This window comes from Alnus glutinosa, chromosome 4 (genome assembly GCF_958979055.1).
Source record: "Alnus glutinosa chromosome 4, dhAlnGlut1.1, whole genome shotgun sequence".
NCBI classification, from domain to species: domain Eukaryota; kingdom Viridiplantae; phylum Streptophyta; class Magnoliopsida; order Fagales; family Betulaceae; genus Alnus; species Alnus glutinosa.
Genome location: NC_084889.1, coordinates 1,093,445 through 1,114,343, shown reverse-complemented (window position 1 = coordinate 1,114,343; position 20,899 = coordinate 1,093,445). Strand labels below are relative to the sequence as shown.

At 35.7% G+C, this 20,899-nt stretch overlaps 2 protein-coding genes and 1 non-coding gene across 4 annotated transcripts; 1 reads left to right on the top strand and 2 right to left on the bottom strand.

Annotated features, from left to right (window-relative positions):
• Window positions 1-3,854: 3,854 nt before the first annotated feature.
• LOC133865843 (sulfite exporter TauE/SafE family protein 3-like) lies at window positions 3,855-10,288 on the bottom strand. Its single transcript, XM_062302336.1, has 12 exons — window positions 9,770-10,288; window positions 9,506-9,665; window positions 8,409-8,609; window positions 7,867-7,931; window positions 7,737-7,776; window positions 6,092-6,153; window positions 5,906-5,992; window positions 5,613-5,663; window positions 4,937-5,158; window positions 4,665-4,758; window positions 4,403-4,543; window positions 3,855-4,291 (listed from the first exon to the last, which is right to left on the bottom strand). Exons 1-12 carry the CDS (start codon window positions 9,995-9,997, stop codon window positions 4,209-4,211), a joined length of 1,434 nt encoding a protein of 477 aa, XP_062158320.1. The 5' UTR covers window positions 9,998-10,288; the 3' UTR covers window positions 3,855-4,208.
• A 3,371-nt stretch (window positions 10,289-13,659) lies between these two features.
• TRNAI-AAU (transfer RNA isoleucine (anticodon AAU)) lies at window positions 13,660-13,737 on the top strand. The gene has a single exon. It is a non-coding gene; the product is annotated as a tRNA-Ile (tRNA).
• Window positions 13,738-14,885: 1,148 nt separating this feature from the next.
• LOC133865844 (transcription factor bHLH30) lies at window positions 14,886-18,191 on the bottom strand. Of its 2 annotated transcripts, XR_009899822.1 has the most exons (4): window positions 17,945-18,191; window positions 17,174-17,836; window positions 15,438-16,413; window positions 14,886-15,299 (listed from the first exon to the last, which is right to left on the bottom strand). XR_009899822.1 is itself a non-coding variant. In XM_062302338.1 (3 exons), the coding sequence occupies exons 2-3, from the start codon at window positions 17,741-17,743 to the stop codon at window positions 15,949-15,951; spliced, it is 1,035 nt and encodes a 344-aa protein (XP_062158322.1). In that variant the 5' UTR covers window positions 17,744-17,836; window positions 17,945-18,191; the 3' UTR covers window positions 14,886-15,948. The 2 variants fall into 2 exon arrangements, 1 of the variants encoding a protein (XP_062158322.1); XM_062302338.1 differs by having other exon boundaries at window positions 14,886-16,413.
• Window positions 18,192-20,899: the final 2,708 nt, after the last annotated feature.

The window sequence follows — 20,899 nt, the reverse complement described above, 5'->3', positions numbered from 1 at the left end:
TTGGTTTGTGTTTTGTGTTGGATCACCCAAGTTGCATACCGGGGATGCCCCACGAGTTCTCAATTATTGATATGACAGTACTTTAACTTGCATCCTGTGCTTACATAACTTTTAGCTTTTTGTTCTGTATTCTCCTTTGTTTCTTCTGTACAGTCTACATGTGTATTGCTTCAGATTTTATTGAAATTTTTGTTGGTTAAATGCTAGATCGGCCCCATTTTATTTGAGAGTGGGCGTTAATGTAAGAGAGACTCAAATGTAATTCTGATAAAGTTTGATGTTTCTGCTCAGACAGCTGTTTTTAAGTCAGATCCTTCTGGCTTACAGTGTAGGGGGTCATGTCCCTCTATTTCTCAAGAAGTATCCCTTAGGGCTTTGCAAAATTTATAATAGCACATGCTATTTGTTTTTAAAAAAAAAACATAGGAGAAATAGATAAAGTTGACGAGACCCATCTGGCGGGCCACACTGCGACGAAGCCAAGCCCGATCAGGGACTTGGAGAGTTCAACAGTTGGATACTCGTTAATTTTGTGAGGATTAATTAACTTTCTTAATACAGAATCATAGCATAATCTTCTAACAACCTCACCTCAATCACTTTTAATATTTTCGACAGAGTATCAATCAACATAACACTTTGATATACGCACCATGCACTTGAGAGATTACTGACTTAAGCATTGGAACATTCTTTTGTCGATCAACTCACCCAATGAGATCACATATATCAGTTTCTTCTTATTACAGATTTCGTTGGCTTGGCTTTCATATTACATTAAATAATGTCAATTAAATGACCTAATACAACTACAACATTATGGATCCAAACTTGACGAATCCCAATTGCTACCTATTAGATTATCCTTTGTTTGATTGAAGACGACGAAGAGGTCATTGAATAATTGTGAGACCCCTCAATGATTCCAACTGCCACCATTTTTTTTTTCTTTTTTTAAAGATAACTGCCACCAATTAGATCCCCACATTTTATATATATATATATATTGCAGAAAGAAGAACATGTCAACGGACGTTGATCCGCTAGAATTTCTGACCTTAAAAATGGCTAGCAGTACTTGATCACGGGCACCCTAAAATCATAATTATAAGATTACTTTTATGATAACAATGATGACAAGGGATTTATTTCCTCCCTTTAATATCTAATATATATTATTTATATTCACTATTTTCTATTGGCAACGAAACATGTATAACTGTTGGGCTTATTACCTAGTTACTTGAAGACCAACAGCCTACACAATACTTAGACAATCCAGAGATCTCTATTCATGCAATTTTGGGGTCTCCTAGCCCTAACGCCGAGGATTGTGGGAACTATTTAGCAGCAATTGGTGGTGATTTTGGTTGATTCAAAAGGTACGCACAACTTTTTGGTTCAAGCAATTGTCCTGAAAGCAAAGTTGCCAAAGTTGCCTACCGAGGCGATTGCTATCAAGATTGCTAATGACAAGATTATCACTAGTGAAGGGAAGTGTCCTGCAGTGTCTATGAAGGTGCAAGGTAACACATTTTTCACATAATTTTATGTCCTTACTATGGGACGGTGTCCTTTAGTTTTTGAGATTCAATAGTTGAGAATTTTGGGTCCCATTATATGGCATTTTCGAAAGTTAACTGTGGCTTTTAGCTGGATGGGTGAGCATATTTTATTACAAGGGTTAAGGCCCACTGAAACCACTGTGGAGGAGGGTCTTAAGTTTTTAAGGTCCTCTAATAAGGTTGTCATGTTACAATTGATTGGTGAGGATAGCACTATTCCTATAGTGACCACTAATTCACTGTTTGAGGAATTACTTGATGAATTTAAGGGCATTTTTGAGGAGCCACAGGGGCTGCCTCCTGTGAGATCAGGAGACCATAAGGATTCTGTTAAATGATAATTCTAAGCCTATGTGTGTGCACCCTTATAGATACCCTTATTATCAAAAAACATAAATTGAGAAGATTGTCCGGGTGCGGTTGGAAGCATCTGGAAATGCATGTGGCGTAAGCAAGGCATTTGGGGGGTATCTTGAAGACTACGTGGCAGTAGTAGATAAGATAGGCAGAGAATGGCTTATAGCTGTTTACAACTGTTATTAACTAAGACATTCCAAACGGTGCGTTTAGGCGGTTTAGCTTGGAGAAAGCTGCATTTAGTTTAGAGGTATCACGCACATTGCTGTTGCATCAGCGAACATGCGTGTGGGCTTGGTTTCCGCCTGGAATTATGGGCTGATTAGTTGGTTGTTATTCTTAGTTTGGGCTTTAAATAGCTATGAAATGATTCAGGCTTGTTTTGATTTGTTGGGAGAAAATGGGATTCTCGAAGTTCCCTGTATTTTGTTCATCTATGTTAATTCAATATCGCTACCGATATACTTTCCTATCCATCTCCATATTTAGAGGTGGGCAAATTATCCGCCTACGATAAATTGCTTACTGAACTGAATTGAATTGAACTACTTTTTATTTCGACCGATTAACCGAACTGACATAAAACGAAACGACTTCATTTTAATAAGAACGAAACGTTTGATTTTTTTTTTTTTTTTTTTTTTTTCCCTCTTTAAAAAAATCAAAACGACGTCGTTTTATCATTCGTGTTAACCGATTTAACCGACCGCCTATTAATCGTTTAATCGACTTAACCGAAATAAATTGATGTAGGGGGATCCGAGTTAGACAATGCTGAGCTGTCAGATTGCACATTGATGGTGCTGAACTACCTGGAACAGGCGGATCAGCGCAAGATTGGCAAAAAATCGTGATTTGACCTAATTGGAACAATATCCGATTGCGCTGTAGTATTTTGGCCATAACTTTGGCTATGAGTATCTGATTCGCGCATATGATCCCAATTCGGAAAGCTCTCTTTGGCACGCATGTCGTGGCCACCAGCTACGCTAGGTGCGCCTCGTTTCGAGTTCCAAAATTTGCTATTTTACTTTCCAAAAACCTAATTTTAAATATATTTTTTTTTCATTTAAGGTAAATTTTTGTTTATTGTGTAGGAGGTGAGCCTGATTTGGGCCAAATTTTTTACAGCCGACTTATTTTATTCTATATTTCGTTTTATTAAGGTTATTAGGGTTTTGCTATTTTTGGCAATTTTCAGCTATATTAGCTCGGCTTGTGGGCGTTTTCTAACGCTCGATTGATTATTGATATTTTCTCAGAGTCTCTGTGTTTTGGGGATAACTATTATGTTTTCTTCCTTGCAAACTGCATATTGAATAGCCTGCAGAATAATCATTATTCTGTCCGGCTTCATAAATTCACCAACTGCATTTCAACAAAAGCTGGTTAATCCACCGAAATAACCGCCTACCAAACCGATACCCACCCCTGTTCATATCCATATCTCTCTATCCATTCTATCAATATATCCATACAGTTAAGTTCCTTAGAAATACAATTAAAGAATACAAAGTTCTTTACAGGTACGCGTGTAAATTAAAGTGTCGGAAGCTAACCCGTTCAAATCGAAAGTAATTGATATCAGATCGGAAGTTTGGTGAACTGGTTTTTGTCCGCCCTTGCGTGCAAGCTCATATGTCGACTGATCAAATTTTTGAAAAAAAAAAAAAAAAAAAAAAAAATCATTTGTAGATACCCATAACTAGTTTATCAAGCCATTGACGACATCTAACTAGTTTTATCGTTGTTTCTTTTTGGCCGGAACCTTAATGGAATAAGAACAATTTTATGGTTTATAGTAGATTATTGTAACCCTAAATAATAAAATGATTTCTTCAATTTCAGGACGATCCTGTTCAACCTTTATTGGGTGCCCAACCTTAATTTTGTATTATCTTCCCTTTTATTAATGGCTTAATGCAATATTGCTTATTAATTTGATATATATTTGATGAAGAGCTGGATCTAATGGGAAGGAGGATAACGTACAATAATGTAAAACATTGCCATTTCATATTATTGTGCTCAATGGTGAGCCTACAGAATTCTTGGATCATGGGCGTGCTTTTTGGTGGGATTTTTTTTTTTTAATAATCTAGAGTAGCAAGACATGACGGTGACGTTTCACGTGAGACTGATTTAATGAATTGAACATCTGGTAACATAGATAATCCATGATATTTGCTTGAAGCCAAATGGGAAAAAAGGTGACTATGCATGTAAGGCTGAATGTAGTGTGGAATGTGGATATAGGTGCCCTCTGTTGAGAATTCCGCAACATACTTAAGACTCGTGACAGAGATTTTCAAAACCCATGTACTCTTGATTTGCCAACTTCTCAACCATGTTTGTTATGCCCACCCCACCTGTAACATACAGTAGAAAAAACCAGCACCTTTGTGTGAAAATAAAAAAGAAAAAGAAGCTGTAATATCTTGATATGTAGTGAAATAATGGAAAGCTAGAGAGCCATATACCTAAGCTGATAGCGCTCACAAAGATTGTCATAGCTAGTATGAAAATGATTATTGATGCCCTGCCGAGGAGTGCAATTATCTTTCTCACTACATGCTGACCAGTAAAGGCAGCAATAGTTGCAACTAAAACAAAATAAGCAGCTGGGGAAAAGAGTAAATTGAATCTTAGGTTGAGTCAGAGAAGAATGAATTTTGATGCTAAGAACCTCTTCTAGTAGTTAGAATTAATTTAATTTTATATTACACTACTATTGTTACTTACCATATGGAACTGGGAAACGGTTGAGAAGGTAATATTGTACAACTGACATGGAGGATGAAAATACCATTGCAAAGGTTGATGTAGCGCTTGCTACCTGCAAAAGGTGTGAATTCATAAGCTGGTTTCAAAGTTCCTGTGTGTTTAGGTATGAGTTTTGTATATATGCTGTATAATATATATTCTTGACCACCTGACCAGGCTCAAGGATCACACTAACATTGTTTCTTTAAGAGTATTAAGAGTAGTAGATGCATGAAAAATGTTAAATATACCTGAGGAGGAATTCCCAATTCAAGAAAAAGGGGTCCCAAGATAAAGCCACCTCCTAGCCCAAGCAGTCCACCTACCATGCCAGCTACTATACCACAGCTGCAGTAAAGAAAAATCTGATGCAACTTCCAGTTTGTGATTTCCTTTCCCTTAGATGCAATCACCCTGGTCCCTTTGTATAAGCATATGGCTTCAAAAATTGTGACTGAGGCGGCAATTGGTACCTATGCAATGGGAAACTATTATGTCGAGCTCATTTATCCTGGGAAGATGCGATGTTATGCAATTAGAGCTTACTTGTTCTTTGTCTTAGGTACTTGGTTCTCAAACTTACGTGATTCAAGTGCAGGATGAACCTCAAAAAAAAAGAAAGATTTATTTCCATCAGATTGTTGATGTTTCTAAGGGATCTTGCTGCATCTCTTTTCTATCACCAGAATTAGAAGGGCTTCTGCTCACTACTGTAGTGGAGCAATAGGCTCCTGTCTATCCTTGCTATTAGTACTTGGCAATTCTTCTTCTATCCATGTAAATAGGGATTGTAACTCTACAAGCAAATCTTTTCCTACAAATCTGTCTAATCTTTCCATTGATATAGATTTCGAATTGTGAAGCATATAAATAGTGCTGTGAGAGTATTATGAAAGAAATTTGACTATTTTTGGTTGAAAAATTTACCTGCAAGGAGTTCAGAATCCAGTACTTGATGGAGCAGGTCGCAGTATATGTCTGCATACAGATTTATATAGATACAAATTCAGTACCACGAGGCAACTTCGTGGTGAGTGGTGACTGTCAAACAAATGAACTGGCAGATGAACTAGAAAGACAGGTCTACTACCAGTAGATACATTTAATTAGGACAGTGGTGAATTCATTTGACACAGTTAACTTCATTGACTAGCAATGCAAAGAGATGAAAGACTTGGAAAGAATACTTTCTTGCATGAAATTTCAGTCCTCAAACTTACCTTAATAATCTGAATAATAAGGAAAGCCACCCAAACATACACAAGCAGTGATAATTCTTTCCAGTATATGTTGCGTATAAGAGGAACCTGGATGAGATGGTGATAGTTATAGCACAACAGCAACAACAAGAAGAATATTCTTGAAAGAGGATTGCCATAAAAAAAATTAGACATTCTTGGACTCACCTCCTCATCCTGTGTATCAGCAGGACTACTTGGTAATGCTTTGTATTCTTCTCCGGAACCGTCTGCAGTTGAGGAGTTTAGCACAATCCTTTCTTAATTTATCATATTTAAAGGTAAAGGAAATCTCTCTCAGTTAATGTTTAGATTTCCTGTCACAAATATTTGTTTCCTTAATTTCAGTGATATGAAAGAATGGCACACTCTTGGTTTGGTTGAGATTGTCACGCATTTGCAAACACGTAGACAGCTGAAATTTCTGTGTGGATTTGGTAGCTTTTGATGTGAACGACAATTGTGGGACTTATTCAAGACAGTGGGCAAACAAGCCAATTTGTGTGTCAGGGCTGATTAATTCTTATATCATGAGTATGCATGTGAAAAAACTGAGTCACCCATTAGGGAACATTTGATCACATTCTGTGTCTGATTGGTGATATGAGTCAGTTTGATTCTCACCAGGCCCTAGGGAATGTTTCATTCTTAGCTCAATAATAAATAGTTACAATTAAATCCAGTTCATCTTTCATTTTGATAAATGATGAGGGGTGTCATAGTTGAATGATGAATGTTATGACTTGGAAGCAAACAAATTGGTACTGGAGCATATGCTTGTCAAAAGTAAAGCTCTGTCGGCATTACAGTTTATTGCTATTATGCTAATTAATGTTTATCCCTTTTATGATCATATCCTATGACGTAATTCCTCTTATTAGTTAGTACGCAAGTAATAAAAAAGGTTATAGAAATCAGACTTACGGCATTTATGTTAGTTCCGATACTTGGAATTCTTTGAGAAAGAAGAAATCAGAGGTTGCTTGGTGGCCTATCATTTGGTTCCCTTATGCCATCCCTAAACAAGCTTTCTTGATGTGGTTGGCTGTGAGGAATAGGCTCACTACAGGAGATCGATAGACTTACGGCTTGGGGTTATACAGGTGATACTCGGTGTGTTTTTTGCAGACATGGGATAGAAAGTCGAGATCATCTGTTCTTCCGATGCAGTTTTAGCTCCCGGATTTGGCAGAATTGCATGCAGAGATCTAATATTGCTAATCCTGATCTTGATTAGTCTAGTGTGCTGGCTGCAGGGTGTGGGCAGTGGAAAAATAAGAGATTGTGGGGTGTTTTATGCAGGCTAGCTTTGAGTTCTGCTGTGTACCATATGTGGAGAGCTAGAAATGAGATTAGGCATCATGGTAGACCAAAAACTGAGGAGCAATTGCTTCGATTGATTTACTGGGAAATTCGATCCCGTATTTCTGGAAAGGGCAAATTCACGAAGACTAGGGAAAATATTGCTCTTTGTTTAAACTTTAACATTACTTTTTCTGTTCTGGTTTAGGTGTTCTTGTTGTTCTGTTTTTGTTGGTTGTGAGCTTTGATTGCTCTGGTTTGTTTGTTCTGGTTTTGTTGGAAACCTTTCATCTGTAAGGTGTTGTTTTGTTGGTATTAATAACATTCACTTATTCACAAAATAAAAAAATAAAAAAAATAAAAAAAGAAGAAGAAGAAGGTTATAGAACTAATTTTTCACTCTTCTGTATGAGTCATAATTTTTTTTTTTTATTATTATTATTTATTATTATAAAAACTCATAAAATTTTAAAGTTGAAAATTGTGCTTGGAGAGGACCACAGGCACTCACCACCGGGTTTTGACTCTGATTCCAACAGCTTGGCTGCTTCCTGAACTCAAGTAGCATGTGTCTCTTCATTAGTAAGTCGACAACTATACGTACATTTCAAGCTTAAGAAATAGCCAGTGGAAAAATTTACCTTTTTCATCATTGTCTCTTTCTTCCATGTGTCTATGCCTTTAAATAAAGCTTTTGTTGATGTACCTGGCACCGATCATTTTCAACGGTAATTGCATTAGTTTCTGAAATAAGAAGAAATTCTAATTCAAGTGATATGGAAGTCATGCGGAGACTCTGTTTTTAACTTGAAATGATTTTTCCTCTGTTGCACTACCCAAAACATAAAAAGTAAAAAGAAATATTATTCATTTGTTGCGTAGGCTGGGAGAGCCTTGTGAAAGACAAAAGATATGGATGTAATAATTTTGATCTCGAGATCATTTTGTGCTAAAATGGTTTCAAGTAAATACTCTTCACTATGCTCAGGAAAAAAAAATCTTCACTATGATCAAGATATGTGAAATTAAAATATGATTGTTAAACTCCAAAGAAACATTATTCTAAAATCGAGTGAAAGAAAAGATGAAAGTAAAAAAAAATCCAATTATGGAGTTGTGTTCCTGCATGTATTCCTAAACTATTATGGAAATAGGTTGGTGCTGATTAGAGTATCAATACTACCAACGAATAGGATGATAAGCAAAACTGTGACCATCCAATCAGCAAACATGACATTGAAGGCAACTCCAATGCTAATTCCTAGCATGAGCATGGGCTGAAAGAGCAACGCCAGGTCATAATCTATTAAGGGCATGTCCAATGTTGGGTGTCTAAGTCTCATGTTGTAGTATACTGTTGATCCTGCTGCACCCATGATCATACCTGCAGCCAGGAAATCACAACTGTTAATATAGACGGTAAAATCAAATCCAGTATATGTTTTGGGTAAATAACAATTGATCTTTCTATAATTATGTCCAATTACACTATACCTTCTTGAATTTCAAAAATTACATTAGATCTCCTTGCAGTTTGGGAGATTTAAGCACTTTTGTGAACTAATGGATTATATCACACTATCATAAATTTTGCATGGTTCCATGGTTACATATCAGCAAGAATACATGCACACTTAATTGCCACTCTTAAATCTCCCAAATCTCTAATTAAGAATTCAAATAAATGATGATGATGATGTTGCATTATTTGGTTGGTTCACCAAAATGTATCAGTTCAAGTTGTTCAACCAAATTATACAACAATTTATTGTAACTTTTCAAAAGTTAGGAAGGTAGAGTACAGTTGGTAACGTCCTTGTGGAGGGAGTATACATATCTGCAAGACTACAACTCTCCATGCATATTTTGCTACTCTTGTTAAGTTTCTCAAATCTCTAACTAGGGATTCAACTAAATGATAACGTGGCATCATTTGATTGGTTCACCAAAATAAATCAATTTCATCCAAATTTTACAGAGGTTTATTGTAACTTTTCAAAAGTTAGGGAGGTAGAATATAATGAGTCCTAACCGTAGGGAGATAAATTATAATTTGGTATATACATTTCAGAGACGCCCTAATAAACTAGATAGTACCTTAAAGGTAAAACACGCATGTATACTCTTTTTCTTTTCTTTGTTACTTAATATATATGTAAGAAAAATGCATGCAAGAAAGCATTCATGTCTGCATAAACCCATTGATGTCAATGTCGTCCTGTGGTTTTTGCTAAGAGACTGCTATATGTTTGGATGTAAATCAAGTAGAGCAACACTGACACTTGGAGATGGCAGTAGAAGACTTGGGGTCGAAACCGATGATCAAGGTGAGCATTGGAACGAAAATTCCACCACCTCCGACCCCTCCAACGCTACCCAATGCTGCGCCAAAGAATCCTACTATTGATCCTACTACGATTTTCCAACTGAATTCCATATCCTGTTCAACCCATTAATATATCATATATCAAAATGCATGTAGATATTCAAATGGTAAGTGAAGGAAGAAAGTTAAGACTGAGTTGAAGAGAGTTGAAAACTCACCGGCCAAACATGCTCATAAGAAGATTTCCCACTCTGCCAGAGGAAATGAACCATTCTAGGTAGAAATCCGTGGCTTACTTCTTTCTCAAAATTTTCTGTCGCTTTATCTTTCAAGACTCTTTCTGCAGAACCAACACTGCTCATCATGACTAGGCTCCAAAACAAAAACCATGCAGCTGCTGCTGTTGATATTGCTAAAGCTCTGTGGTTCACATGAGTCTGAGCCATTGTAGACAGTATATGCAAAGCTAAAAGCTTGGCAAGCTAGTTTTGCGACTTGAGAAGATTGCTATATGTTTTTCCTTGCCTGACTATTCCTCTTGTATTTCTACGAGCATAGTCACACTAGGTTGGGGAAAGCATGAAGAAATCAATAAACGAGGAGTGCACTCTTTCGGTACCAGCCTATTGTCTACATATATATTTCTCTCGCACTCTTCTTTCTCTTTCTCTGTGGCCCAGTGATTTGGACTTCTGTTTTCTTTCTTTTCTTTTCTTTTTTCCAAAATGTAAGAAAATTGTGAAAAACTTTTGGGTGCTTCGGATCTTGTGTACCTCGGTCTTTATAGTTTTCCTTGGGGTAGACAAAGTGATAAAAGAAAATCACTTTTATTGATGAAAGGGAAAATGAAGGAAACTCATATTTAGTTTCATCATCATGAAATGACAAATGGCCCTTTTGTTTGTCATGAGTCTATGTCGTCTTTTCTTGATGTGTTTTAAGTTGTCTTAAGCTTTGCATATTTAATTCCTCTAGTGTAAATAATTTTCAAAATATTTCGAATGCATTTCAAGTCTTTTTTAACCATGTTTTAGATAAACAATTTGGGGTTTAATTGGGGATTGGTTTAGCTGCACCCTCCTAAATAGTTGTCAAATTTCTAGGTGATTTGCCAAGAAGATTATTAAGGGAGCACAACTTATTTCTAAGCGACGGCTTGGGCAATGCACTGATTGCATATTTACAAATTCAAATCAAATGCAATAAGGTTATGCAATGAGCAGTCTCATTTGAGAGGGCATTCACGATGGTCACTGATTCTGCATGGCAGCCTCAATTCTTCACAGAATCACAGACAATGGGTGGTGACCGCCCCCTGCCTTCGATAGACAAAATACTTTTGTTATGGTTTTTCTTTTAATTTTTCTTTTTTTTTTTTGGCTTTTTCTATTTTTTTTTTTAAATAATACTTCTTAATTTTTTATTTTCAAAAATACCTTTCAGTTTACCAAACAATTTTTTTTTTTGCGGGCCTCACAACACTTTTTCAAATGTACCCCTCACAAAAACACTTTTCAATTTTCACATTTTCAAAACTTAACGTATTTTTTTTTTTTTTTTTTTGAAAATTTTGTGTATAATTAATAATAAGTTATATGATATTTTTATTGAATATGCACATGTGAGTAAAATCCCACTCAAATAATAATAAGCTTGTGAATTTCATCTATTCATTTATCTTTTTTTTTTAAAAAAAGTATTGAAAGAAATAAATGATACTTGTTAATATCATAGTCGCACTAGAGCATCTAGCATGAATTTCCGCTAGAATGGAAGCTTCATAGGTGCTTCCCCATTTTTGGCACGACTAATTTTCCTGGTATGATTGACAAGGATTAATGTATTTGTTCTCCAATTAGTCTACGAAATCATGGAGGCACGGCACTTTATGAACCAGCTGCTTTACAAAAATTACAGCTAACTTTGAAAACGTTACAAAAACGACTGGTTGCTTAGAATCAATTTTTGTCTATGCTCCTTTGCTTTAATTTTAACAGTTTTCCCAACCATGCTTATGATCGATCTTCATCATCATTTTTGTCAAAATAATGTGATTTCTCACGAATGCCAATCATAGTTTTGAACAAATCAATTCAAGGTTATCAAAATTGTCCGGCTAGTATTAATTTGCTGTTTAAAAACTAATTAAGGACAGAATTTTCCTTTAAACTGGCCTAGTTGAATGAAATTCTTCTAAACTAATATATTAAACTGACATATGTCTTTAGAGCATGCGATAATTATCACATGCATTTTTTTATGGTATATTAATAAATTGGTTAAAGAAATTTTCTCCAACCCATGATTGAAAATAAACTTTGTCGACCTTACAAAAATGACCAATGAATTCTACATTTGATTGTCATATATTTTATTCAACTCTGTCAACTTCTATATAACTTTAATTTACAATAACTGGCTAGTGATTTCATGTCAAAAGCAAGAAACTCTTTTTCTTGTTGTTTCGACCAATCTTAAAACGCAAGGCAATGAATATTTCTGGGACAATGCAGTACGTACGAACCTATATAGCTATCTGTGAGAGAAGGTCACCCAGATATGAATGTATATTACACGAGTCAGGAGTGAGGAGATCGAGATACTACTGCTGCAACGCCCGTTATAGCAAAGCCATGAAGCTTCATGGGTGCTTCATTTGGTTTTTGGCCTCTTCTTCACAACAATAAAGAGTCAAAGACTCCCACAGTTACACCATTCATATATATTCACGTCTGATCGAAGCTAGTTACCTTTGCCTATTATGAATATGACCTGAACCTAGCAGGAAGCTTCCTAACCACTAGAAAATATTATATATTCACGTCTGAGGCTAGTTACCGTTGCCCATTATGAATATATATGACCCCAGCAGGAAGCTTCCTTACCGCTAGAAGAGGTCATGTCGGATTCAGCGATGACAAACCGAGAATAGGGCAAAGCGAATTAATGCAAAGTACATTTTATCATATACAGAATGTTTGTCACGAATCACGATCTGATGATGTAATGTCAGAATATCAACATCCTCATAATTAATGAAGTATACTGTCAATTAATTCCTTGCATCTCTTCTATATATGAAGGTGAAGTTTAATTTAGGGCCAACTCTTGGACAAGTTAATTAATGACAAGTAATTTAATTAATGTCTTTAAGAAAATACACCATGGCCAGGTAGGGCAAGGTAAAAAAAAAAAAAAAAGAGTATAATTGACATAAAAATATTGTTAAAGGTATTACAGATTTTATTATAAGCTTCTTATAAATTGATATGATAGTCTGATGGACACTTGTGAATTGTCACGTCAACCACTTATAAACAACTAAATTTATTGCTTTTTAATTAGAATGACTCCTCGCCTTTACCATTCTTTCATATTTCAATTATTCAAATTCATTATTAAGTTTATCACTTTTTATAATTAGCATGATCCTTTAAAATACTGACCAGTAAGTAACTAAAAAAAATGGAAAAAAATAAAATAAAAAAAATCATAATGATCCTCTCACAAATCACAATAACCAACCCAAAAGTGTAAAAGGGTGGTGAAAGATGATAAGCGTAAAAATTTTTACGTTTCATAAAGATTATTTTCTTTTGTCAATTGAAAATATTTTCAGATTAATCAATATTTTACGCCGGCAAGTGAGCTCCAGAAGGGTCGGCCATCTCACAATTGCCTGCCCAAATTACAAGCAATATGGGCAGGCAATTTCACTGCATCTCAATCTCACTCCGAAAGTTTTATATTCTCACGTACACACTCTATTAACTGTCTATCTCTCTTTTTTGCAACTCCTCAAATTATAAAAAAATATAAGAAATTTTGGTGATTTTTCAAAAGAGTCAAACGCAAAAAAAATATTTCCAGCTAATGGGGCTAAGATTGCCGAATTAAGATATAAGAACAAGGAAACAATAACTTAAAAAAAAAAAAAAAAAAAAAAAAAAAAAAGAAAAAAAAAGAAAAAAAAAGAGAAGAGAAGAACCAGGAAACAACAGAAAATTTTAAGGTATAAAGTTTATCTTGTCATGTTGTAGAAACATGGGAAATTTCAGAAGACAGGCTCTTTTGTTGGAAGCCTTATTCGTAACAATTCCGAACATGTGGCCTATATATTAGCTCAGTTGGTTAGAGCGTCGTGCTAATAACGCGAAGGTCGCAGGTTCGAGACCTGCATGGGCCATTTACATAAATTTTTCCCAGCCCACATAAAAATTCTTCGGCCCTAGCTTTAACTAGCCGAAGCCCAAATTCAATGACCCCCTAACTTTTACTACAAATAAAAGGCCCAAAGACCAGATAGCAAATATGAGGCCTAGAGACGAAAACTTGTCTAAGCTTTTACTTTTCCATGTATTAACTGACAAGGCACATAAAGAATTCGATTGGATTTAGCTCAAGAGATTGGGCTATTTAGCTCTGCATTTAATATTTATTCTATAACTTATTATTGGAGGCCCAAATGCGTGGTTTAGATAATAATTGTACCTGTAGGAAAGAAGGCTAAAAACTCTTTTGAACACCAACTATAAGGATTTTCAATTTCAAATGAAATCAAATAAATATAAAATCTTTTCACGGTCCAAATTAGATTTATCAAATGTAATGTTATATGTATTCCACTTCCCTAAAAGTACTCATCTTTTCATATCCAACACAATTCATCCCTTTTTTTTTAGAAATGCTAGAAGTACGAAATCCTTTACTAAAAGATTGATCGATACTAAGATGATGCGAAACTTATTTATTGATACCTGTATCATTTTAGTACCCGTCTTCTAGTAAAAGATTTAGTATCTTATTACTCATTTTTTTACTGGCTGTTTACCTAATTATTAAGCTTCCAAATCGAAAAAGGAAAAGGCATATATATATATATGGTATAACAGTGCTTCAAATACTACTCTCTTGTGAAGCCTTTCTCATATAATTGTGTCAAAATTTTAATGATAAAGAATTGCATGCAACTCTCTTATGGTGTAACTAAGAAAGCACACAATTAATGCACATTCTATTTTCCCATATGAGGTGTAATCGTGCATTGTATATGCATTCCAAAGAGATACACACACACACACATATATATATATATTATAGGAGTATAGGACTGGAGTCTATACATATATATATATCTCAAAAAAAGAAAAGAAAGAAAAAGACATGAATGCATGCCTTTGTGCACATAGAATAATTTCATGTTTCGCGACCATGCATTTTCACTAATGAAGATTTTAGTTTTTTTGGCTCGTATTATAATCACAACGTTGCATGAAAGCAGTCAAAATAATGAAATATGCATGCAGGACACAGGGAGCCTAACTCATATTTGGAGGCTCATACAAAGAAACAGATTTGATATTTGAGAAGAAAATATATAGATGAAATGCAGGTTCCATAATGCAAATTAATATATTAAATACAGACCAAAAAAAGCTTCAAAAAAGAAAACCCAAGAAAGAGGACATGAAAGCCAAAAGGTCGAATACAATATTGTCTTATGCACATTCTCTAAATCAGGCCATCACTAGCTCCCTCGTGACACTAGACGTGCATGCCTCATTAGGGTTTTTTTTTTTTTTTTTTTCCTTTACTGAAACAAGAGCTGGGCGGCCTGAAAGATTGTTGTACGGATGGATGGAGGAGTTCAGTGGTGGTGGTGGTGGTGGCCATGTGGGGACGGAGCACATGACGAGAACTGGATCGTCACTATTCTCATGAATCATTATATATACTTCCACCAGTGGCCTGAAGAGAGAGACGGAGCACATGACGAGAACTAAATCGTCACTATTCTCATGAATGATTATACTTCCACCAGTGCCTTGAAGAGAGAGAGAGAGAGAGAGAGAGAGAGAGAGAGAGAGAGTAAGAAACAAACATTACCTCAGACTGCATGTTTGAGTTCAAATCGGATCAGAGAGCCCATGAAGTCCACATTTTCTATGTTAGGATTTAATATAAGGTTTCTCTCCCTACGAAAAAGATCCTTCACTGTTATTTCCCTTCCTAACAACCCAAGCACATCTCTCTCTCTCTCTCTCTCTCTCCCTCTCTCTGTGTGAGTGTCTGCGTGTGCAATCTTCTGAACAACCAAACAAAAATACAGCAAAATGGAAATCCCTCGAAGGCATCAGCTACAAGCATCCTCTCTTTCAGTCTTTCTCTTTGTCTCTCTCTCTCTTACACACACACTTGCTATTTTTTGAACTGATGCAGGCACACAAAACATACCATCATTACCGATTTCTTCATTGGTGCAAATACATAAAAAAACACACCAAAAAACCACTCCCACAAGAAAGAAAAAAAAAAAGAAGAAGCAAAAGATCGAAGAATTAGAAAAAAAAGATCACAAGAAGTGAAGGCCTTAGTAATTTAGTTAAAGCGGCCTGTATTAAAGGATATTGATATTAGTCCTTTGTCTCTTAACATTCCCTGAAGAAGACTCGTCCCCAGTAGTCTTCTCCATCACCGCCTTAAGCGCTTCTTGAATTGAACTTATACAATATTGCTGCTGCTGTTGTTGTTGCTGGTTTTGCTCGCCGCCGCTACTACTCGAATCCTCTTCCCCAGTAATGAAAAGCACGTTCTTCACACGTCCTCCCAGTGTTGTAATCTCAGCTTTTAAGGTTCTTAAACGTAAAGCTTTCAAGGTCTTGATGAGGTCAGGCAAGAGATCAGACCTGTCTTCACAGCAAAGCGAGGCTTTGATCACAAACTTACCGTCCTCATCCGATGCATCAACGGTTAGCTCATCAACTTCAGTGGGTACTGGACTGGTTTCCGCTATCAAAGAAGTCTGGCGCTTAAGCTCTTTAACGTGTTGTATTACTTCTGCTAACAATGAAGCTTTGTCCGTCTACATATAACACAAAACGCATATAATCAAAGTTTTAGTGATTTCTGCATTAAACGTCAAACTCAAAAGAGAAAAGATCGATATACACGTACGCGTACAAATGGATGTGGTTTGAGTGTGTGGAAAGCGCAAGGTGCGGTTTGAAGTTTTTTCTACTTTGATCATTCAGAATTGAAAGTGGGATTTTAATGGTGGGGTTTTTGAAGGGAAGGCATGGTGTATAGTGTGACTGACAGGGATGCTAGTTTGTCTGCTTTATTCTTTTTCATTCTCTAACTTGGTTTGACTGATATCCGGCAAGAAATTTCCATAGGAAGCTTTTCAACTGCTCCTTGGTTCCTCTTTATCATATCAACCGAGCGACATTAACGCATATTCCCTCTTTTCGATTTTTCTCTCCTCGGAACTACCACAAGACTCAGAAAGAAGAAGCCAAAAGAAAAACAGCAATAAAGAGGGATCATAACCGAAAAAAAAAAAGAAAAAGAAAAAGAAAGAAAAGCTAGCTAGGTGCAAAAACGCGATTACACCTCATATCTAATGGTAGGTTTTGAAGGCAACTAGAATCTTAGGAAGATCTACAGAGATCTTTGATTGAAAAAGCTCATTAAGTAGTTATGAAACAAGACAAAAAGTGTACACAAGAAAAAGTATAAAAGTATGACACCCATAGAAAATACAACATGTTGTACGCGTGTTGATACATATGTATATATATATTTTTTTTCCCTTCGAATATATGATGATTATCTTTACTTACTTTGGTGGTGCTGGGTAATAAGCTACGCAGCTTAGCAAGATGGTTGTTGATTCTCTCTCTTCTCCTCCTCTCAGCCTCACTGTGACTCTTAGAAGCTGCAAGAGCCTTGGCATCCATGATTTCTTGGGCAGTCATTTTACCCAACTCGGCTTGAAGCCCAAACGGAGCGGAACCGGGTTGAACCACCGGTCCGAGAGTGTCGGATATGATTCGGAGATGGTCCGATGACGATCCATCATAGGCAAACTGTAGAGAAGGAGCTCTCCTGTTAAACAAACCGGCATATGATGATGGCGGGGGAGGGACAAGAAATGGGTCGTGGTCTTGGACCGGGTTTGCCGAGAAGTGGGCCGGGTTGAAGGCGTGGATCGGAGGGAGAGACCATGGCTGTAAGATTGGTGAAACTTCATGAGGGAAAATCAATCCTCTACCGCCTCCATACATGTCACTGTTTTGTTGCATCTGTTGTTGTTGTTGATGAAGAAGTAATTGTTCTTGGAAGCCGTGTATGTTAATATTATTGAGACTTTGAGAACATTCTCCTTCATCTTCTTCCTTCTTCCCGCACATCTTTGTATGTGTAACTAAGAATATAGGAAAAGTTACAAATCTAGAGCTTCTGGGTACGTTCTGGCTGGTTACGTATATTTCATCACTTGCTTTCTGATTGAATATGAAAAGGAGAATTCAAAAGGAAAAAAAAAAATAGGGTGAGGAAATTGGTAAAGGGTATGAAGGAATAAATTTTAGAATAGAAAATATAGGACAGACCTTCGTTGATATTTGATATTTGATGGATGATGTTGGTCTTTGTAGAAGAAAAGGGGAAGAAGGGCATAGAGTTTCTGAATCTCTCTCTTATATCTCTTTGATCACTTGGGTAGGTTTTTCCTGCCACTGGGTTTGTGGGGGTGATGAGCCTTTTTATCCTTTGCGCCTCAACCAAGCTTTCCTTTTCCTTTGTGCTTTGTTGGTATCTTTTTGGTTCCTTTGTTTTTGTTTTTGCTCTTCTCCACCCTCCACCACTCTAAATATATAGAGGCTGTTGAGTACTGCTAGTCTCCTTTCCTTTCTTCATACGGCATTCTCTATCCATCCCTGTAGCTTTCAGGGTGGGGCATTAGCAGAAAGTAATATACCCAATATTATAAATTAAAATAACATCTGTTTGTTGCTTTGCAATTGGTTCAAAGTGTATAATTACACTCTCTCTCTCTCTCTCTCTCTCTCTCTCTCTCTCTCTCTGTGTCTCTCTCTCTCTCAGCGCAGTTGGAGAGAGAGAGAGAGAGTGTGGGGAGAGGGGGATGGGAAACACAAGCACAAACAGAGTGAACACACAACACACAGATTGTCGACCGACCAAAGACCAAAAAGGCTGAGAGTATCATCATGATAAAAGGCTTCGCTAACCCTTTTCTTTCTTTCTATTTTTAATTTATTTATAAAATCATCTTTTAGGCCTTTCCTCTCCTACCTCGGTCAAGCCCCCACGTTCTTCCATACTCCTCGCTCTCTCCACGCCACCCTTTCTGCTTCCCCAAGACCATGTAATCATTGTGTCTTGGAACACACTCCACCCCCTCCTACTCTCTCTCTCTCTCTCTCTCTCTCTCTCTCTCTCTCTCTCTAGGTTCTCCTCATAAGTTTCTTGGTTTCAGTTACATATGTATTCATAGCTCTTACCAGTACTTTTAGAATTTATGTCTTTTGGAACTATGAAAGATTTGTGTACCTTTGTATTTCTTAGTGAAATAAGAAGGGTAGAGCATTGTCATTTTTTATTTTTCTTCTTTTTACATGCGCAACTTTTTGCCTTTTCATAAGAAGGATGGCCGTGTATCGAATTCAGAAGAAAATTAGAGCACTAAAATAATTAAATTAGTCAAGAAACCAGGTACTCGATAGAATCTGTATAGTTATTACCACGTACGTGGCAGTATTTGCAGAAGGCTATTTCATATATATGAACGAAGTTCATAATCTACTAATGTTTTACAAGCTAGGTAGAAAAAAATTGTTATTCATTTGATACTTGCAATCCTTAATTAGGGTAAAAACAAGAGAATTGCGCGCCGTCGTTTTTGTTAATGTTTTTGTTTTATGTTTTATGTTCCTATCAATATATATAGATTAACAATTTAATAACTCAAAATATTCTTAAAAACATTTTTTATTTTATTTTTATTTTTTCTTTTATGAATGAGTGAATTTTATATCAGCAACCAAAACATGCCCCTTACAAAAAAAAAAAAAAAAAGAAGCAACCAAAACATGCATGCACTACAAAACTCTCTTTAGTTTAATTAACACCGACACAATACAAGTATCAATCTCCACCAATCCTCACCAAATTTCTACCAGGCCAACACACTATATATGAGAGTTGACTCCTACACTACACAGGTACAAATATCATTTTGGGCTATATATATACCCCAACGGCAACATAAAGCTATATTGCTCTCCGTACATCGAAATTTTCTTTTGACAAAACACTTTTTCAAATTAAAAATAAAAAAGAAAAATTCTATTTTTATATACCGATGTGACATGGATTAATAGCTCTTGGATAAACTATTGATAAATTTTGTTTAAAAAAATAAGAACTACTAGCTCATACAGGACAGCCTAATATAATTGTCGTAAAAAATATAGCATTACTCAAATAAAAAACTCTTAAAACACTAAAAAAATACATTAACAACAGACGAGTAATATTATTATTCATACTTGTTGACATGATGTGTTTTAAATGAATTTACTTTTGTATTTTTTAAGTAGTATTGCTTTTAATAAGCTTATTTTTTAAATAGTTAACATAAGAAGTCATTTAAAATATGTTACGTCAATTAATGTGAAATGAACGTAAAAAAATAACATTATTCACAACTCTTTTCTCGTCTCTCTTTCTTTCTTTTTCTACTTTTCTGTTTTCTCTACCTTTTTAAAAATAAAAGAAAATAATTATCTTCTTCTCCATGGAGATATATGCTATTGCTTTATCATCACGCAGAGTCAAATAACCACAATCTATATATATGTTTCGATTCTTCATTAAATTTATATCCCCGGCCGCAGGCCTCAGTTAAGAAGCATTGATCGAGAAAGAAATTAAAGAGTAGTAGTGTAAAACTAAATGAAATAGTCGTTGGCAAAATTGGTCGATCGAAACTGAAAAAAGCCAACGGAATAAAAGATGTATCCCATTACTTTTAATATGTGGCGCGGAACTCAAAGCTCCTCCGATCAGTACTGTCTTCCTAGTTTCATATATATATATATATATATATATATATATATATATATATATATATAGCAGAATCTCTATTCCTGCCTTTTATCCACTTTTATCTACTGCCTGCTTGGGCCTAAAGAGGTTTAATCTTCTTTTTAGTTTGTCCTGTTTTTATGGTAAAAATAATTAAATAAAATCCTCAAAAGCCCTCCGATCCCCTCCACCGGCAAGGTCTGGGCAATCACACAGTTATATAAGCAGCATGGTTAACAAAAATCATTAACCCTACTTACTTTTTATTACCCTTTTCAACATAATAATTGTCTATAGAGAAAGAGAAAAACCCAGGAAAAAAAAAAAAAAAAAACTGAGAGAAAACTCAGAAAAGAGAGACAGAAATCTTATTCATTCAAAAAAAAAAAAAGAAAAGACAGATCGAGAAATCCTTTTTTCTTTTTATTTTTCTCTTTCTTTCTTTTATTACCCTTTTC